The sequence below is a fragment of the Jaculus jaculus genome, chromosome 4 (genome assembly GCF_020740685.1).
Source record: "Jaculus jaculus isolate mJacJac1 chromosome 4, mJacJac1.mat.Y.cur, whole genome shotgun sequence".
In the NCBI taxonomy this organism is placed as follows: domain Eukaryota; kingdom Metazoa; phylum Chordata; class Mammalia; order Rodentia; family Dipodidae; genus Jaculus; species Jaculus jaculus.
The window spans coordinates 116,799,168-116,819,914 of NC_059105.1; the positions used below are offsets into that span (position 1 = coordinate 116,799,168).

At 47.9% G+C, this 20,747-nt stretch overlaps 1 protein-coding gene across 2 annotated transcripts; it reads left to right on the forward strand.

The window, feature by feature from the left end:
* The first annotated feature begins 10,416 nt into the window (after positions 1-10,416).
* On the forward strand, positions 10,417-20,701 carry Fahd2a (fumarylacetoacetate hydrolase domain containing 2A). Of its 2 annotated transcripts, none has more exons than XM_004651745.2 (8): positions 10,417-10,570; positions 13,301-13,551; positions 15,120-15,336; positions 18,713-18,772; positions 19,035-19,197; positions 20,057-20,165; positions 20,294-20,381; positions 20,505-20,701. In XM_004651745.2, the coding sequence occupies exons 2-8, from the start codon at positions 13,307-13,309 to the stop codon at positions 20,565-20,567; spliced, it is 945 nt and encodes a 314-aa protein (XP_004651802.1). In that variant the 5' UTR covers positions 10,417-10,570; positions 13,301-13,306; the 3' UTR covers positions 20,568-20,701. The 2 variants fall into 2 exon arrangements, 1 of the variants encoding a protein (XP_004651802.1); XR_006636858.1 differs by having other exon boundaries at positions 20,057-20,169; positions 20,505-20,556.
* The last annotated feature ends 46 nt before the right edge of the window (positions 20,702-20,747 follow it).

Here is a 20,747-nt window from a genome sequence, read left to right on the forward strand (position 1 = left end):
CCAGTTTCCCTGGCAATTCCAAGGTTCATGTGGGGAATGGCCAGCTAGAAAGGAGCAGCTGCTTTCAGCAGATCACAGCAAACAGCTCATGGTCCACACATCCCGTCCTTAAACCACTCTCCCTACCTTATGGCCTAGACAGGAAGGAAAGGGCCCAGAGCAAACGCTGTCCGTTCTGCCGGTTTCCTCCACCCCACCATGGCTTATCCAGGTGGCCTCATTACCTTGATAACACCAAAAAGGGGGAAGTGAGATTCCACCTCTTTCCCACGGCCCACCTGCCATTTAAAGGACCCCGGGGTTCTCAGGACATTTTCACTGGAGCTGCCACGTGTCTGCTGCTGTGTCCCCTACTGACCACCAGGGAGAGATGGCTCCACACGCCAGCTTTCTCGCCTCTGCCTTCAAGTCCCAGGGGAAGGTTCGTGGAAAAGAAGCAATTTGTCATTTCCTTCATAGACATTTTCCTATTTTTGCTTCAACTCTGTGTGGTCGTTAACCTGCCCGAAGGCGAAGTGAATCAAGGAACAATTCCACAAGTGTACCCAGAGCACATCAAGCTAGGTGCTGGGCAGAGGGGATACCGCTGTGGTCTCCCGTTCTATTAAGTAGGAAGTGCATAACTTCTCATACACATACCATGTAGACTTTTTAAATCCTGAAACCTCACTTCTGCCTGGCCCCTGTAGTGTCCAGATGGCAGGAAGGAGACAGTGGTCTCTGGTCAAGCCTAGGAAGGAATGGGTTTCAAACAACTGGGAGTATGTTTCCTGCAGAACTGAACTCCACAGAATCCAGATCCTTCCTCCTCAAGACAGTCTCAGGACTTGGGAGTCATCTTTGTCCAGTGGCCTGGAGCATTCAGGAATATCAGCACTGTTGCAGTCAGGTTCGCATTGCTGGTAGAAATCACCTGACCAAGAGCAGCTTGTGGGAAAAGGAGGTTTATTTTGGCTTACAGGCTTGAGGAGAAACTCCATGATGGCAGGGAAAACGTTGGCATGAGCAGAGGGTGGACATCACCCCCTGGCCCACAGAAGGTGGACCATAGTAACAGGAGAGTGTGCCAAACATAGCATGGGGGAGCTGGCTATAACACCCATAAGCCTGCCCCCAACAATACACTGTCTTCAGGAGGCATTAATTCCCAAATCTCCATCAGCTGGGAATCTAGCATTCAGAACACCTAAGTTTATGGAGGACACCCGAATCAAATCACCACAATCACTGTCTTTTGCCCTTCAAGTTTACAGCAGTAGCTCTCTCTTGTTCCAAGTTCTAGTTCCCAGGTCTAAACTAAGGAGGCACCATGCTAATTGATCACACTCCTTCCATGCACCAGGCATGGACCGTGTGAACAGAGGACTTGGAAACTTAGCCATAAACCAGTCTGTAGGAAAACTCAAGTCTGTGAGGTCACCAGAGAGCAATGACAGGAGTCCAAGGCAGTCATTTGAGCAGAGGGAAGTACCTAGGACACAGGTTGAGAAACCAAGTTTGCCAGAGATGATGTTGAAGGACTTGATCTTCCTATAGAACTGTGACTGAAACAGAAGTCAGTGGGCTCCAAGTTAGAGGCTGTGGAGCCTCCCTCACAGTCTTTAGTAGTGTTTAGAGCACTGGGGAGCCTTGTTCCCCTCTCCCATAGAACACTGGGCTACTGAGTCAGTACAACTTTGAAGCCCACTTCTAGGGATCTCCTTGGTCCAGGTCCCACTGTCCTGGATGAGGGCCCCTTAGTGTTTCAGGTGTTGACCTCCTCTGTCCCAGGCTCTTGGCCACGCCTGAGCCCTGACCCTTCAGGTAAGGAGGGTACAAAATGCCAGTTGTCCTTAAAGAGGAAACCGCAGGTACATGTGGACCAACTTCCGTCGCCTAGACTTTGCCTGGAGACACGGGTTGTGAAGGAAATGTGTGGAAGCTATGGAGTAGGTCAGAGTCCTCAGGGCCTCCTATTGAGATTTCCAGGCTCTTGTGTCCCAGAACAAAGTACTGGACCAGATACACATGAATGGTGATAGATATAGACAGTGTATTAAGAAAGAGAAGGGAAAGGCACTCCTAAAAATTGAAGAGGTCACGAGAGGTGAACCAGGTTCAGAGCTCCAAAGCCCCAGCCCCTCATTCCACCATCCTGACTTTATATAGTGTCTATCCACCATCTCTGGAGGTTGGAGTCCCAATTCCCGCCCCCCAGCATCATGACTCTTCATACTACTTATCTATCTGTCCTCCAGCATCATGACCCTTTATAGTATCTATCCAATTTGGACACCAGACTTTCTTAAGTGTATGCTGTTTTGTTATATGTAACCCAAGTGGGGAAGGATATCCAATCACCTGCCATCTGGCTTCTTTCAAGTTAATCTTGATCTCTCTTTCTCTTCATCCTTATCCTCCTGCCACACTGAGTCTACCCACCTGCGAAGGAAGAGTGATGTTGTTCAAAGACCCAGGTGAGTAGAGCTGTGGGAGAGGTGGATGGGCCCAGCAACACAAGGACCGGTGAGCTGGGACCACAGCCAGCATGGCCAGAGGTGACCTGTTCCTAAGTAGGGCCAAGATGAAGAGGGAGGAATCCCATCCCACCCTCTCACACATCTCAGCATCGAGAGAGGACCAGTGCACAGCCCTACCCTGGGAAGTGGTGGCGTCCACCACTGGACCATCCACCAGCTGTCCAGCCTGCTAAGGGTGCCAGTCTTAGAGCTAGGCTCCCTGGTAAGGGCTAGACACATTTGTGTTCTGTTTATTCCTCTAGCTGGAGCCAAGCTTCCCTCCCTCACCTGCCCCAGCTTTCCATACCTTTGTTGAGGGGCCCCTCTGTTCAACCCTCCTGGCCAGCTTTGAACCTCATAGAACCTTCCTGTGGTTATCTGTTGCCCCTTCAATAAAACCCCTCTAGGAATGTCCTCACCCAGGTCCACTGAGGGCTAGAAGAATCATTCCTCAATAGGGCACAGGTCTTCTACTCCCCAATGTCTCTCCTCTTTTGGAAGTATTTTCCTATTTTCTTCCTGAAAACCAAGGGATTCCCCTCTGCCTTCCACCCATGGAGTGTTGGGCACAGTCTTCACTCTCAAGGAAGAAGAGCAAAGCTAAGCCTGAGGCCTGAGCCAATTGGTGTGTTGTCTTTCCTGGTCACCATGGCTGGTTGAGGGATGGGCACATCCCTGACCTGATCATATAATGAGGCCCAGTTAGCCCTTAACTGGGAATGCTGGAGAAAGCAGCTCCTCTGAAGCTGATGGTGTTGAAGTCCTGGAGCAGCTGCTGCTCTCTCATCACTCCAAGAAGCAGTGAGGAAGGAAGTCCTGGCAGGGAGAGGAAAAGAGAAAAAACAAGAGGAGTCTTGGAGCTCAAATTCAAATTTACCTTAAGCGCCTCCCTCCCAATTTCAGGACTTATTAATGCCTCTAGAAGTACTCCCAATACCTCTCTCTCTGTCTCTGTCTACACACACACACACACACACACAGCCGTGCACACAACCAGTTGGGACAGGATGTTCAGCACTTTTAGCTGGAAAATTCTCAACTGCTAATGTCAAGGTCAATGTGCTTTCCAGACTTCTGCCGCCCTAACTGAAGAGGGAAGAGGGTGGGGTGGGGGAGGGGGCAGATCAACATGTCCTGACAGGCTGAGAAGGTCCTGACAGCAGGAGTCATGGCATGAACACAGATGCCCCCAGACTGTCAGGAGGACGAGGACACGCTGGGGAGGGGCAGGAAGCCTGTGCAGGGTCCTAGAGTGAGGCCAGGACTCTGATCCCGAGCCAAAGTCCGAAGCATAGCTGGACGAGGGGCAGCCTCTGTCTCTCCCTGGACCACAGCATTCTCCCAGCTCTCCCCCCTCCCTTCCTCTCTGAGTTCTGCCTAAGTCCTAACCCAACAGCACGGTGCACAGAGCCAGGCATCACTTTTTCCAAGTTTTGAAAAATCACCAAATACAGTAAAACATGGTGAAACTAAAAATAAGATCCCAGAGAGCAAGTCATCACTTAGTTCCTCACAGCCAGCTGATTTCAAAATCCTTGGGTTCCTTGCTTTGTTGACAAACTTTCCCAGCCCAGCCCCATTGCAAGTTTCTCCTGAGCACAGACAGGGAAAGGGGCCCAGAGAGGAGAGAATGCTGATGTCAGGATTGCTCCCTGGTCCACTCCCTGCTCCGGTGTATGTGGGAAAGGCAGGAGACATCTTCACAACAGTGCCCATTACCCCAGGCTCTGCCCCTCCTCACTGCTCCATTCATTTCTTTCATTCATTAAATAAACGCACACATGCTCACACCAGGCTGGGGATGTAGCTCCATTGGTAGAGTGCTTGCCAGTGTGAAGAAAGCCCTGGGTTGGACTGCCAATCACCACATAAACTGGGTATGGTGATTCAGACCTGTAATCCCAGCACTTGGGAGGTGGAGACAGGAGGATCAGAAGTCCAATATCCTCTTCAGCTACACAGTGAATTCAAGACCAGGTTGGGCTACATGAGACTCTGTCTCGAAAATAAAAAAGAAAACAAGCCAGGCATGGTGGTGCACGCCTTTAATCCCAGTACTTGGGACGCAGAGGTAGGAGGATTACTGTGTGTTTGAGGCCAGCCTGGGACTACAGAGAGAATTCCAGGTCAGCCTGAGCTAGACTTGAGACGGTACCTTGAAAAACACAAAAGGGGAAGGGAGGGCAAGTACTGTGAGCCGGGAAGATGGCTCTATGGGTAAAATGCTTGCTGTGCAAGCTTGAGTACCTGAGTTCAGATCCCCAGAACCCACATAAAGGTGGCTACAGTAGGGCACACATCTGTAATTCCAGCACATGTAACATGAGAATGGAGGCAGAGACAGGAGGAGTCTCTGGAAGCTAATGGGCCAGCTAACAGCAAATGCAGTGGTGAGCCGCACGAGACCCTGCTTCAACCAAGGTGAAAGGTGAGGACTGACACCCAACATCTCCAACCTCCACATGTGCTTCATGGCACATGTGTGCCCACACTCACACACATGTGCACACACATACACAAGCATGCTAACAGAGAATGGAGCACAAACAGTGGAGTTTTGTAAAGCCTTACTGGGGGAGTCTATAATTTCTTGGAGATGTTATTAATAAAGTCAGTCATACATACCAGAGTGCAAATTTACATAGACTGTCATGAAGATCAGACTTGGTGACATGGGAATTTTGGGGTTTCTCACCAATATATACTTAGATTTCATACACCAATATGCCAATGCATCAATAAATTAAGGCACTCCAGATTCTTGTCTTATGAATTTAAAGAATTAAAATCCATAGGCCAGAGGGTAAGATTTAGAGAGACTTTCTTAGATTTAGAGAAGGAAGCAGGAGGAAGTGCAGAGAGCTCCTGCCATGTAGAAGGCAGGAGGGGGTGGAGAGCCCATGTGGGAGATGGGGGAGGCTTGCCGGAACCTGCAAATTCAGGAGAGGGGAACAGCCAGCAAGGAGAGTCCTGCCCACCTGGCAAGCATCTACTTATCACCTTATTGTGGTGGGTTTTACCTTCAGGCTCAGGTGAGCCAGGGTGAGGGCTGATTGGTCTGGGCTAGAGGTTTGGCTCAAGAGGTGGCCAGCCATGAAACCAAGTTTTGGGGCTGAGCTTAGCCAGCCACAATGTCAGGATCAGATTTGAATTCTAGGAAAGGGGAACTCTCTCCCAGGAGGGGTTCATATTGTTCACGGGAAACAGATCTAGGGAACTCCTTTAGTCAAGAGATAATGTTTAACAAAGCTACCTGACTCCCTGTCACTGGGGTTCTGTGAGACCTCTGGGTGGGGCCCATGTCCTTGGGAAGCTCCCTGAGAGGAATGGCATTTGTGCTGAGCCTAAGGGAAAAGTGGGAGAGCCTGGTAAATCGCTGTAGAGTGGGCTTGAGAACGCACTGGCCACATGGGACTTACTGGTGGGGTACACCTGCCAGTGGAATGGAGGCAGTCAGTTGGGCAGAACAGTAGGTGGGGGCTAGACCCTCACAGGCTTTCACTTCAGCCTGAGAGCAAAGGGAGGCCATTTTCTGTTGCAGGATACCTGAGACACCTGAGATAGGTAACTTATAATGAAAGAAATTCCTTTTGGCTCATGCTTCTGGAGGCTGAGAAGTCTAAGACAGGGCAGTTCTGTTACATCAGGGCCTTGTGCTGTTTTATAACATGGCAGAAGTCAGGACAGAATCATGGAGAAGAGAGATGGTGAGGGGGGGCTGGGCTTGCTTTATTATTCATTAATTGATTTACCTATTTATAGTCTTCTTTATATTTAATGCGGTATGTGTGGGTTGTGAGAAAGAGAGAGAGATGCAGTGTGCATGGAGTATGCGCATGCCCTTGAGGTGCCCCATGCACTTGCACTTGCCTGCTCAGGGAAAAGGGCTCTCACCTGCAGTAGCTATAACAGAACAGTGGGTGTCGCTCTCCCACCTGTCCTTACTTGAGCCGGAGTCCCCCACCCCCAGAAGCCCAGGTGGTTCCCTTATCTCTTTGCTTCCCTTCAAAGAATTGGGATTAGAGGCTGGATGTGTGGTCACATCCAGCTGTTTATGTGGGATCTGGAGATTCAAAACCAGGTGGTTGGTTTCAGGCCCCACTCAGGCCATTCATGCATGAGCAGGAAGCCCACTTAACCACTGAGCCATCTCCCCAACCTTTATTATTGATTCAAAGGAAGTCATAACTATAGAAAGCTTTTATTTTTGACTTAAAGTAACCAATGTTCTTGATGCCGAACAGAGAAACATAAAAGCTAAACAACTCTTTCAAAAGTAACATAGCAGTATATTATATATCTATGTTTGGTTGTATTGTACAAATTGAGGGAAAGTTTTCCTTTTGTATTTGTTTTTCACAAATAAAATATTTAATGAAGTAAAAAAAAGTAACATAGCAAATATTGATTTTTTTTCTCACAACATGTAGTTATTTAAAACTATCATACAAAGTTTTAGGTATCATTATGACACTTTATTTTTTCTTACTTTCCTTTTCTTTTTTTCAGAATGTGTTTATTGATAACTTCCATACATATATCCAATGTTCCCTCAATTTAGTCCCCTCCTTTATTGCTCCTCCACTGAATCACTTCTTTCCAGCTGGTCTCTCTTATTTTTATGTCTTTTTTCCCCTCCTCCATGACAACAGGTTAATGGGCCCAATATTATGTAGGTATTATGCATATAACATTATCAGCTATGAGGCCAAAAATGCAAATGTCAATGTTCCAAAGCACTCCATCCCATCCTTGGGCTCTTATATTCTTTTCACTGCCTCTTTTGCAATGGTCCCTGAATCTCAGAAGGTGTTATAGACTTGTCTCATGTAGTGCAGAACACTCAACTAGCCCTTCTTAGCATTTTGAATGAGTTTTGAGTCTCCCCAGTAGTCCCTGCCATCTGAAAAGAGCTATCCTAACCAAAGGTGACAGCAGTATTAATGTATAGGTGTAAACAAATATTTAGAGGATAATTTGGTGGGCATAATATATACACTTAGCCAAACAACAGCTTCCCTTCTAGGCCTTATGACCTTTCCAGCCATAGGTTTTTTGACTTAGGTTTTTAATATCAACCATGAATTCCCTCCTGTGGAGTGCACCTCAAGTCCAATCAGAGAGCAGTTGGGTACCCCCATAACAGGATTTGCCACAATTGCACTAGTGGGCACATCTTGCCTGGCTGGACAGTTGTACAGCTTGCAGGGTCCACTGCGAGATAAAACTGTTCATAACTTTTTTTTCGAGGTAGGGTCTCACTCTAGCCCAGGCTGATCTGGAATTCACTATGGAGTCTCAGGGTGGCCTCAAATTCAGAGCAATCCTCCTACCTCTGCCTCCCGAGTGTTGGGATTAAAGGCGTGCTCTACCACACCCGGCTTTGTTCATAACTTTTCTTCTCTAATAGGCTTTGTTGTGCTGAGGTTCACATTGCTGGCAGAAAACACACAACCACAAGCAGCTTGTGGGGGAAAAATACTTATTTTAGCTTAGACTTGAGGGGAAGTCATCCATGATGACAGGGGAAAACAATGGCATGAGCAGAGGGTGGACATCGGCCCCTAGCCAACATCAGGTGGACATGAGCAACAGGAGAGTGTGCCAAACACTGGCAAGAGAAAACTGGCTATAACACCCTTAAGCCCACCCCCAACAATACACTGCCTCCAGGAGGCTTTAATTCCCAAATTTCCATCAACTGACAACCTAGCATTCAGAACACCTAAATTTATGGGGGACACCTGAATCAAACCATCATAGGCTTCATAGTACTTTCCAGCACTATGACAGTCAGCAGGGATGTGGCTTCCAGCTCACCTGTAGCTTGACTCCTCAGTGTCCTGCAAACAAAACATGTTGTGTCCTCAGCAATAGGGTCTTACCATCTAGTTCTGGGGCAATCAACTTGGCAATAGCCTGTATTGTTTTGGGGACATCAGAGACCTCCTTGACCAACAACTCACTACCTTACCATAGCATAGGCCATGTCTGTGGCAGCCTAGCATGTTCTGTAAGGTCAGACTACTAGGAAGAAAAAAACTCAAGTTTGGTTTATGTTCAGGTCTGCACAGTATGCAGATACTGCCCCAAAGTTCCAGCTCTGGGTGAGTTTTCCGCTGGTTGGGCCTGGTCTGGTTTGACCCAGGCCCAGCTGGGTTAAGCAAAGGGAGGGCCCCCTGGCCCTTACTTCCCACATGGATTCTTTATCCTCTTTAGCTCTTTACATGGAAAGAACTCCTTAAACTATTTTTTTTCTCTTTTCTTTCCACATTTTTTCCAGGCCCTCCACGTGGGATCTCTAGCCACATGGGTTCCTTGCCTTATCTCTGTACTTCCCTCAATAAATAAAATAATGATCCTTCTCATCCTTTTTTTATTCAATTCTTTGATTAAAATTAGAAATGAACCTAAGGTTTGGGGCTCAAGGATTTTCCTGGGCCCCGAACATCCCATTACAGAAAGACCAAGAAAGGGAGATTGGTGATCAGGAATCTGGAGAAAAGGCCTGCAGACAGACATCTCTGAATGGACAGATTGTTAAAAACCTCTGTACATGTGACTGCTCACCCAAATGCAGCCACTGCAGAGGAGATACTCACTAGTCAGACGGACAACCTGGTGCGCTCCCAGGATGTGTGGGAGCCTCTCTCCCTAGCTTCACTAGAGTATGCTCTATGGGCTCATGAAAATGGTGATTGTGTTTCAGGAAGAGGGTTTTTGCATGGCTTCAACATGGACTTCCCAGTGCTGACCTGACTAACAATATTGCCACATTCCCGAATGTTGGGTCCCTGAGCTGGCACCATTCACAGTGGAGACTAGCCAGCAACCTCAGGGCAGGTTGGTTACCGTGGGCCTCCTCCATTGTGGAAGGGATAGAGATTGGCCCTTACAGACCACATATTCTAGATATGGACTTGCCTTCCTCCATTGCCCATAATGCTTAGCCATTATCATCTGTGGACACCAGTCCTGAAAGAAAGTTCATCCCTAGGCTCATTCCCATGGAAGAAGCTTGTCTTCACACCACATGCCCCATCATCTTCCAGGTGGGAGACAACATTTTAAAAGGATGGGGTCTTTCTTAATGTAGTGCATGACTTCAATCAGAGCCCCTTGTTTGGAGTGTCTCATGCAGTTGGGCTACACAGACCCAGGAAGGCAGGAGTGGAATGCAGGAGAAGGGGTGCAGCTTCCTTACTACATCTAATATCTTACTTGCAGAAGTTTTGCTTTGCATCCTGACCAGCTTGAGCTCTCTTTCCACCAGGGAATGCAATCATGACTCCACTGAGCTGGAAGATCACACTGCCTCCCACTCACATCAGGATCCTAATGACACTGTGAAAAACAAATGAAGTGATTGGTCCTGGTTACATGGGAGAAATTTGGTTCCCAAGGAGAACACAGCTACAACAGAAGCAAAAATGACCATGTCTGGAAGCTAGGGCATTCATTCTCCAGAGCATCCTCAGTATTTCCATGCGCAATAGTGAAATTTAATGAAAAACTACAGGAGCTGAATACCCCATAACCCCAGAACCCAGAAAGGAAATCAGGAGCTCAAGGTCACCCTGGGCTACATAAGCCCTTGTCTCAAAACAAAACAAAAACCCTAAGGAAGCATAAATGGCAGAGTTGTTGACCTATTGGGAATGAAAGGTCATTCGTTTAGGTAAAGACCCTCAAGCAGTTCTTGCAGAAAGCTAACATAGTACAGAAGCGCAGGTCTGGCAAGCCCAGTCTCCCTCCCTGAGAGGGAGTCTTTGGAATGCGTCCCCTAGGCACTTCAACTTGACCCAGGACACACAAGCAACCGCACAAAAACCACCATTCCAGCCTGGGCCCGCCCCTGCACGACCTACTTCTGGGAAGAGCAAGGCGCCCTCCTATTGGCTGTGGTTCCGTGACGTCATCAGGGCGCGACCCTCGTCCCTCGTTCTTGCAGAGGTACAGGGCTGAGCCGCTGTCACTATAGGACAGGGAAGGTTGAGGGTCTGGCGCCCGCCGCCCTCTCACCCCCCCAGCTCGTCTACCCCAACCCTATAGCGCAGGGCGACCGCAGCCAGGTAGGTTGAGGCCATCCCGGGCGGATGTCTCTCCCAGGGCGGGCGGGACTGGACCCAGATGACCCATGGCTTCCGACTCCACGCACGGCCGAGCGGACCCATTGGAACGTTCACTGACTGCCGAGTGGGACTGGGCATCTAGCAGACAGAGTGATGGACAGGTTCCAGGAGAAGCTGGGATGCGGCCACGAGAGAACCTGCGTCTCAAGCTGCCTGTGCCTGTGCAGTTGCCCCCACCCCCCACTTTTTTTGCGGCCGGTTTCCTAACGGGCCCTTTTGCAGAGTTTGAGTCCAGGCTGTGATGTTTAGTGGTTATTGCAGAAACCGCGAGGCCACCTTGGCAAGTGTCTTTAGCTGGTGAAGTCTCACCGCTGCCTCCTGTAGAATGGGGATTGTTACGAAGGCGGAAATGACATCTGCATGTGTCCATCACATCGTGGGACTGGTACAATCAGTGGGGTTATCCACGAGAGCAGGTGCTCAGCGCTCACTCTGAGGCAGCAGCTACTAGGCGCCCGCAGACATGGCTTGATAGCCGTTAGGAATGCTAGCAAATAGGACCTCAGTGTCTCCTGTTGAAGGTAGTGCCTGGGGTGAGTAGGGCGGGTTGAAACTAGATCATCTCGCTTGCTAAGCACCTTGCTTCTAAATATAGGACCTCATCTGATCATGGATTCGACCACCACCACTTTGTCTTCCTAACTGTATGACCCTTACCCCTCTCTAAGCCTTAGTCTATTTATCTGTAAAATGGGACTAACAGTATCCACCATCCACAGTTGTCAAAAACAAACAAATATGGGGCCGGGCTCAGCCCTTAATGGTTCAACCCTTAAGGGTGCTTGCTTGCAAAGCCTGCCTATTTGGATTTGATTCTCCTGCACCCATGTACAAAATGGTACGTGTCCGGTGTTCATTCGAAGCAACGGGAGAGCCTAGCACCCCCTCATAGACACTCACACATGCAAATAATTTAAAAAGGACAGACATGATAGACCACTTACCATAGTGCTTGTCTCTCACTGGGAGCAGCTACTGTCATCTTCGTGTGTGGAATGTCTGAACATATGTACTTTGACTGGAGTAGCCTTTGCACACTGGCATGGTAGGTGTTTGTGTGAGACAATACAGTTGGAGACACAAAGCCCTTGGTTTTATGGTCAGGCTTGTAGACCAGCACTGTGATTACCCAAATCTAATGAGTCTTTACCTGAAGTGGGCAGATTGACTCAGCCCGGTGAGGACCAAGGGCAATTTTTCAGCATAAAGAGCGTGTGTGCATGCGTGCACATGTGTGTGGGGAGGTCAGAGGACCATCTTGGGAGTTTAGTCTTCTCCCACCTTATTTTTAGACAGGCTTTCTCTATTTGGCTTCTGGGCTTCAAGATTCTCCTGACTCCCCCACCTGCTGCCTTGTTGCCGTAGCCATGGCTGGATTTATGTGCGACCTAGAGATCCCAACTCTGGTTGGCAGGCTTGTGGAGCAAGCACTTTTAACCACTGAACCATCTCCCCAACCCCTACAAAAGGCTTTTCTCTTTTAAAGCATTGTGTCCAGCCAAGAGGGATTTGGTAGGGAAGAGAGACCAGACCTAAAAACAAGATAAAGGAATGAGCTGGGGCTGTGGCTCTGCACAGGTGCTTGCCAACTATGTGCCCTCCTTCCTTGGCATTGACAATGGAAAAAAACACAGAATGGGGTCTCTGTCTCTTTAAGTGGGTTTAGTCCCTGAACCAGAGATACAGCTGAGCAGTCCAGTAAGGCTTGGGCTGTCAGCAGCCACAGAGGCTGCTTGTTCTCCAATAGCAGAAACCAAGATCTAAAGAGGCAAGGAGGGCAGCCTACAGGCGGCTCTGGCTTGATGGCATGAACAGCTGGAAGCATTTTAAGTGAGACGCCAACAGAATCAAGTTAGCAATTAAAAATTTTCATGTGGGCTGGAGAGATATCTCACCAGTTAAAGGTGCTTGCTTGCAAAGCCTGACAGGGTTCAATTCTCCAGAACCCATGTAAAGCCAGATGCACAAAGTGGCATATACATCTGGAGTTCATTTGCTGCTGCAGCATGTCCTAGTGTGACCATTGTTTTTCCTCAAGTGTTTTTTAAATTGCATGAGGCAGCTGTCAGTCCATGTTCAGCAGCAGATACTTATCTGACTTGTAGCAACTTTCTGGTCCTGTTCATTTTTGGTTTCATTCCTAGAGCTTTGAGGAACCAAAGGCAGTGCCCTTGGTGAACTCATGGCATCATCCCAGTAGCTGAAGCCTGTGTCCATCAATTCATGACTATCTCCCTGCATGCAAGTGAGCAGGGCTGAGTTTGGCCTACATTGTTTTCCCTGTGCCCTCAGCAGTGTGAACTCTCATAAAGCACTGGCAGAAGGAAGGCTGCAGTTCCTGGGGCTAAGCTTGATACCTGGCATCGTCACCTACACTCCTTTACCTAATGAATTGCAGCAGGGGCTGGGAAGATGGCTCAGCTGTTAAAGGTGCTTGCTCACAAACCCTGCAGATCCAGGTTCAATTCCCCAGATAAAGTGGTGCATGCATCTGGATTTAGTTTGTAGCAGCAGCAGGATACCCCTACTTTCTCTTTCGATAAAAAAAAATTTAAGAAGCATATCAGGGTGAAATATCCTGTGTGACTGCTTCCAGGAAGGGCTGATGAAGGAGAGGGACTCATCCTGGTGATGGATCTGCAATCCTTGGGTCCTATTCTTTCTCTTTAGGCTCTGATGCTGGTCTCTGGTAGAAGGAAGTTGTTGTCAGCTCTGCTGCAAGCTCAGAAGGGGCCCTTTCAACCCTCCAGAGACATGAGATTGGTGCAGTTCCAGGCACCACACCTGGCGGAACCTCACCTGGGCCTGGAGTCAGAGAATGGTGGGGGAGTCGTTGACCTCAATGCCTTTGACCCTGCACTTCCCAAGACGATGATGCAGTTCCTGGAGCAGGGAGAGGCCACCCTTTCAGTGGCAAGAAGGTAAGGGGCAGGCAGCATCTCCTGCGGCTGCTACCCTGGTCGTCCTTTCCTTCCCTCACCTTTCTCCCAGCTCTGGAATCAGAGCCAATCGGTGGCTCTTCTGCAGAGGAGGAGGAGAACCCTGCCTTTCTCTTTACACTTGTTCTCTTAGTTAAGAGCTAAGAGCCTTAGAAATATGTTTTTGATTTTTGAAACAGGGTAATCTATCTCAGGCTGACTTTGAACTTGAGATCCTCCTGTTGCAGCCTCCCAAATAATGGGATTAGATGTGTGTGACCATGTTTAGCCAAAACCTTAAAAATTTTTTCTCATATAGAAGGCACCACGGTGCTAAGAAGTGACAGAGGAATGCTCAGCATTGAAGTATCTCTGTTACACCTAAGGCTCAGGGTCCAATGCAGAAGAGGTGGAGGAAAGAATGTAAGAGCCAAAGGAAGGGTAGGACTTCTTACAACGTGCTCCCTCCAGACATAACATGGCCTGGATATCCATGACCTCAGAATGCCAGACACTACCTACACAAGACCCTCATAATAGGAGGAAAAAATGATGACATCAAAATGAGAGAGACTGAGAGGGGGAAGGGGTATGATGCAGAGTGGAGTTTCAAAGGGGAAAGTGGATGGGGAAAGGGAGGGAATTACCATGGTTTATTGTCTATAATTATGGAACTTGTCAATAAAAAATTTAAAACTCTTATATAACATCATCTTCCATTTAGAGGGAGCAAATCAAGGCTCAGGGAGGTTGTTTAACTCATGTGGTAGTGAAATCAGGTCCTTACTTCATTCTATGTCCTTCATTGTGCCTAAGTTAGGGTCAGGCCCAAGTGTCCTAAAAGGGAGGTATCTTGGAAGCTACAGGAGTCATTTTGACATGTCCTCCTAACTCCTGAAAGAAAGGACTACAGCCCCATTCTCTGTCTCTCTCTCTCTCTCCTTACAAATAACAGCAAGAGTAAAAGCCAAGCATGGTGACACATGCCTTTAATCCGGGCATGTTCTCTCTCAGTCTCTGTCCATATATATCTTTCCATCAAATAAGCAAAGATTGGAAGCAACTTCCCTTCCCTTCATTGAATAGTAGGTGTATTTCTACAGTGTAGTAATATGCAGTCATAAGGAGAAACTATCTGTATATTGCTGTTGGGGAGACTGTCAAAATGTGTATTTAAAAATTAAAGGCATATGCTGCACTATGCTTAGCATGCAAAAAGGTGGTGGGTGAAGGCCATGATAAAGTAGCTGTTAAGAGCTATTCAGGACACAGTGGTTGTCAGCAGGGAGGCAACATGGTGACTGGAAGGACTGAAAGCCCATTCTTTCCATTTCTCATTGGACTTTAAACCCTCCTAAATGGATATGAATTCCATAAGGGGAAAGGAAATAAACAGTAGATAAATAATAAATAATGCTTTGATATCAAAAGACTGTAGTTGGGCTTGATAGGTGATAGACCTACAAAATATGCTTAAATGTAAAAGCTCATAGCTGCTGTGGGATCGCCCCACTCTGCCCAGGATTGCCGACCTGTTCCCAGCCAGTCCCTCTCCTACTTGGTCTCTCCAGAGCTATGAATGCCCAGTTGCCAGTCCTTCCACGGTCTCAGGTGACCTTCCTGGCCCCAGTCACCCGGCCAGACAAGGTGGTATGTGTGGGCATGAATTATGCCGACCACTGCAAAGAACAGAACGTGCCAGTGCCCAAGGAGCCCATTATCTTCAGCAAGTTTGCTAGCTCCATCGTGGGACCCTACGACGAGGTTATCCTCCCACCAGAGAGCAAGGTCAGTGCTTCCTGCCACCCTCCCCGGTCACAAGGGCCCATCACAAGGATCATTCACCTGGAAGAACACCTTGTCATTCAGTGACACACTGAACAGAAACTACGGGGGACTGTGCAGTTTTAGAACACTAGCCTGGGCAGGGGTGGAAGAACTGATATCGTTTCCTGATTACAAAAACATTTTTCTGGGGCTGGAGAGATGGTTCAGTGGTTAAGGTATTTGCCTGTAAAGACTAATGACCCAGGTTTGATTTCCCCAGTGCTCACGTAAAGCCAGGTACAAAATGTGATGCATGTATCTGAGTTCATTTGTAGCAGCTAGAGGCCCTGGCATGCCCATTCTCTCTGCCTCTCTTCTCTTTTTGCTTACAAATAAATAAATATTTTCAATTTTAATTTATTTATTTACAAGAAGAAGAGGAGGCAGAGATATTGTTTTGTTTTGTTCTGGCTTTTGTTTTTCAAAGTAGGGTTTCACTCTAGCCCAGGCTCACCTGGAATTCACTGTGTAGTCTTAGGGTAGCCTTGAATTCATGGTGATTCTCTACCTCTGCCTCCCCAGTGCTGGGATTAAAGGTGTGTGCCATGATGCCCAGCTGAGAGAAAGTTTTATAACAAAATTTTCCTGCAGTGAAAGTGTATTAATACAGATAAAACTGCCCATATTCCCATTGCCCAGAGTTTTTCATAGTTTTGTTTTACTGTATACAATCCCACTGTTCTCTTTCCTATACATAACTATACCATGCATATGCACACCGGTACCTAAGACTCCACCAGGAACATCTTTTTGTTCCATTCAGTTTTCTCCCCGACACATTTTATAATGCCATGTAGGGTTTTTTTGCCCTCACCTCACTAGTTTCATGTGGCCACACTTGCTTCCAGTTTGAGTCTTTTAGAATTGCAGTGAACATCCTTACGTAGAAAAGACTGTATGTACGGTCATCAATGCATGATTATTTCCTTTGCTCCCTTACAATTTGAATGTCTGTGCCAAAGTACAGGCAGCCGTTCAAAACTCTGAGAAATTCTACCAAGTTGACCTTTAAAAGAGCTGTTTGGTGTGTCTCGTTAGTGACTTTAGCCACAGACTTTTTCTTAAAGGGCTCATTAGTAACTGTTAGGCTTTGAATGTCACATGGTCTCTGTTGCAACAGTTTCATGCTGTTTTAGCATGAAAGCTGCCAAGGGTAAGGTTTAAATGATACCAATAAAATGTACAAAGCCAGCCAAGGCTGGCCACAGGTTACTGACCTCTGATCTGAAACAACTACACTGCTCTTTATCTTCCATGACACTTTGAAGAGTTCAGCAAGTTTTCTCCTATCATATCCTCCCATGTGCTAGTTTTGTCTGGTTTCCTCGTGATTAGATTTAGATGAAGTATTTTTGCCAGACACCCCACACAGGAAATGCCATATATTTCCCATTGCAGCCCATTGGAAGGCTCGTGTCAAGTGGTCTGAAAGCGAAGTGGTCAACGTCTCCACTCTAACATGTAGGGATGTATGGGTGGTGTTTTGGGATCACATGATTGCCCTGTTTCCCTGCTGCTTTCATCCTTACCTGAACCTATTACTGTGTGGGGTTGGAAGTGGACCTTTCTATTAAGCCTTCTGCCTTTATTTACCAGCATTCTTCTGAAGAAACTATGCCTCCATGTTTCTCATATCCCTTGCATTCCTGACTTTTCCTCTCGTTAATTTGGTTATGATACACATTAGTTTTTTTTTTTTTTTACGAGGTAGGGTCTCACTTTAGCTCAGGCTGACCTGGAATTCTCTATGTAGTCTCAGGGTGGCCCAAACTCACGGTAATCCTCCTACCTCTGCCTCCCGAGTGCTGGGATTAAAGGCGTGTGCCACCACGCCCGGCCACACTTGATTTTTTTAGGCGGCCTCAGTTTGGCTAGCAGAGCCATCCTGTCAGTTCCTATCCACCTTTGAGCACACCCTACCTTCTGCCATCATTCCAGGCTCATCCTTTTATTTGGGATTGGTAAGATACTGGCACATGGGTATTAGATGTACTTCTGCCAGCTCTCATCATTACCATTAAAAACAGCAGACAGTTTGAAAGGCTACTTGCAACTACTTCACAGTAGTATTTTGCTAGTTTTAGGAAGGGTTGAACATCTGCTCATGCTCAATGAGGGCCCTCATTGCTCTTATTCTGCATAGTAGGGCATTTCCTTTTTGTGAATTGTTTAAGTCCCTTACCTACATTTATTTTGGGATGTTGATTTCTTAAATTAACTTAAATTTTTTTATTTTAGAGAGAGAGAAAGAGGCAGATAGAATGGGTGCACTAGGGCAAATGAACTCCAGAGGCATGCACCACACTTTGTGCATCTGGCTTATAAGGGTCCTGGGGAATCAAACATGGACTCTTAGGCTTCACAGGCAAGTGCCTTAACCAGTAAGGTGTTTCTCCAGGCCCTTTAGTTAACTTTTTGTTGACAACCTCCATACAACACAGACAATACTCCAATGATCATAATCTCCCACATCCTCCCTTTTTCCCCCTCCCCTCCAACTAGTTTTTCTATTTTTGATGTCATCATTTTTTCCCCCTACTCTGCAGGTCTCATGTAGGGGATGTTGATTTTTTTTTTTTTTTTTTGGTTTTTCGAGGTAGGGTCTCACTCTGGCTCAGGCTGACCTGGAATTCACTATGTAGTCTCAGGGTGGCCTCGAACACTCGGCGATCCTCCTACCTCTGCCTCCCGAGTGCTGGGATTAAAGGTGTGCGCCACCACGCCCGGCTACTTTTTTTTTTTTTTTTTTAAACTGAAATGGGTTAACATGTTAGGATACACTAACAGTGCCCAATGCATAGTAGGGTTACATACTGTTTTTACTACTTGGCATCATTTTTTCACTGCAAGCATCAACAGTGACTTTTAATCTCAATTCTCCAGACATGTGTGGATCCCTCCTGATCACACTGTTGTAATTACCTCTCATTGCTGGGACAAAACACCCAGCCAAAAGCAGCTGATGGGAGGAAACAATCTCAAGGGGAAGCTTCATGATGGCAGGGAACAGCATGGTATGAGCAGGGGCTAGGAATCACCTTTGCCACAGTGTATGCAGAACAGCAGCAGGAGAGAGCCAAGCACTGGCAAGGGGGACCTGACTGTAATACCCCTAAACTTGACCCCAGAAACAACTCCAGCAAACAAGTATGTGGGGGACATCTGATTCAAACCACCACACACCTCCAGTGATGCCACCTACCTCTGTCCAGACCTTATAGGTTTACACCTGCGTCATTCACTTGGCTCTGGTTCATGGCATCCAAGACTCACTGACAGTGTATAGCTTCTGGGCTTGGGAAGAGGTCCCAGGGGCCTCATTGCTCTTCTTCTGCAGGAGGTGGACTGGGAGGTGGAGCTGGCAGTGATCATTGGAAAGAAAGGCAAGCACATCCAGGTGAGGTGGAAGGGGGCTCCCACGAGGAGAGGCCCAGCTCCTGCCTGTACTAGTCTGACCGCACTCCCCAGCAGTACTGGCTGCCTCAGGCTCTGGGACATGGTCGGCACCTTCCTGCCCACAACATATCCTGCCTTCACCTTCCTCCTTTGGCTAGCTTTGGCTGCTAATGTGGGATAATGGCTTTGAGATCCTTTGTTCTAGGGTTTGGCTGTTGTCAACTGTGACGTAACTTGTCTGGCTAAATCCCCTGCCCCAATAGACCACAGATGCCATGGCTCATGTGGCTGGCTTCACTGTGGCTCATGATGTGAGTGCTCGGGACTGGCAAATGAGACGCAATGGAAAGCAGTGGCTTCTGGGAAAAACCTTCGACACTTTCTGCCCTCTGGGCCCTGCCTTAGTTACCAGGGACAGCATAGCAGGTAGGTCCCAGTCTTCACTGCCCGCGCCTGCCCTTGCACAATACCTGAGCAGTACTTCAGGGTGAACTACAGGTAGATACACAAGGGGAGCCCCACCCTCATCAGCTGAGCTGTCACTGCTGTTCCCAGAGAGCCTTCCACAGCCTCCCTACAGGAAACAGCTGCAGCTGCTGGGAAACAGAATTTGTAAAGAGCATGACACTGTTGAGTGGGTCAGGCTTCCTCTAGCTACCATCTGGAATAGTCCTTAAGTCGGAAGTAAGCAAGGCTGCTCTTGAGCCCTTGCAGAATGGCTGTGAGAAAACCCATTCCAACAGGCGCACACACATCCACCAGGACTAGCCACAAGCAACAGGGACAGCGGGAGAGCAGAACATAGCCATGGGGGGTGGCACGTCCACATGGGTGAGCCTTACAGAGGACAGCAGTGCTTCAATCACCCTGTGCAGTTAATCCTCAGCAAAGTGGAGCTGGACTTTAGCCACTTTTCCTAGGGCTGAGAATACCAAGACCTCAGAAGTTAAGGGTATAGGATAACCAGGACACTGGGTAGGCCATTGCCTCAGGGTCAAGTAAACGCAACTTTAACATCCACAATGCTCTGGAGACACCTGAGTCATTTTTAGGACTACAGTTGTCAGCCTCTCCTGTGGACAGAAGTCCCTATTTTAAGGCAAAGAACCCAACCATTGTTTCCACCTTCAGAAGTCTGGGACATCCCCATTCTTTCACATGCTGCCGGGATAGAAGGACCACTATAAAGTCCTGGAGTAGTGCCAAGCCAGTGTGGCACAGGCCAGGCTCCCTAACCTGACAAATCACAAAGCTTCCTAGTTTCCAGTGTTATTCTGAATTACAGATCCACACAACTTAAAGATCTGCTGCCGAGTGAATGGGGAGGTAGTCCAGAGCAGCAATACCAACCAGATGGTGTTCAAGACAGAAGAACTGATAGCCTGGGTCTCCCAGTAAGTGAGTGGAATCTATTGTGACGAGCCTCACCCACCAGTACATCTGTAGGTTGAACCCAATCCTCAGTCCCTTACTGTGGGCAGAGGTGCCCACAGTTTCATCTGGCTGTTTTTCTTTGCCCTAGGTTTGTCACTCTTTACCCAGGGGACATCATCCTGACTGGGACTCCCCCAGGTGTTGGTGTGTTTAGGAAGCCACCTGTCTTTCTCAAGGTAAGCTAGCCAAGAGGAGGAAAGGGGATAAGGATGAGGACTGGGAAGGCCTGGCAGGCTTGGAGGGCCCTGGGGTGCAAGCGCATTGCCAGAGCCAAGACCCTGTGGCTATCTCTATTGCAGAAGGGTGACGAAGTGCAGTGTGAGATCGAAGAACTTGGTGTCATCGTCAATAAGGTGGTGTGATGGCTTCCCTGCAAGTTCCTGGCTTTCAGACAAGATGGGGACATCTGCTCCCAGACAGCACATTGCTGGCCCTACCCCCTCAGGGGCAGGAGTAAGGCTGGAATTCTGTAATAAATTTTCCAGATCAAAGCAGGGCTTAGCCTCTCCTACTCTTATCTTGAAGGACCATTTTCACAGGTC

Coding starts and splice junctions, on each gene's coding strand:
- Fahd2a (XM_004651745.2), top strand. CDS start 13,307: ATGCTGGTCTCTGGTAGAAGGAAGTTGTTGTCAGCTCTGCTGCAAGCT. Junction 19,198..20,056: donor TACCAGGGACAGCATAGCAG/GTAGGTCCCAGT, acceptor TCTGAATTACAG/ATCCACACAACTTAAAGATC. Junction 20,382..20,504: donor AGCCACCTGTCTTTCTCAAG/GTAAGCTAGCCA, acceptor TCTCTATTGCAG/AAGGGTGACGAAGTGCAGTG.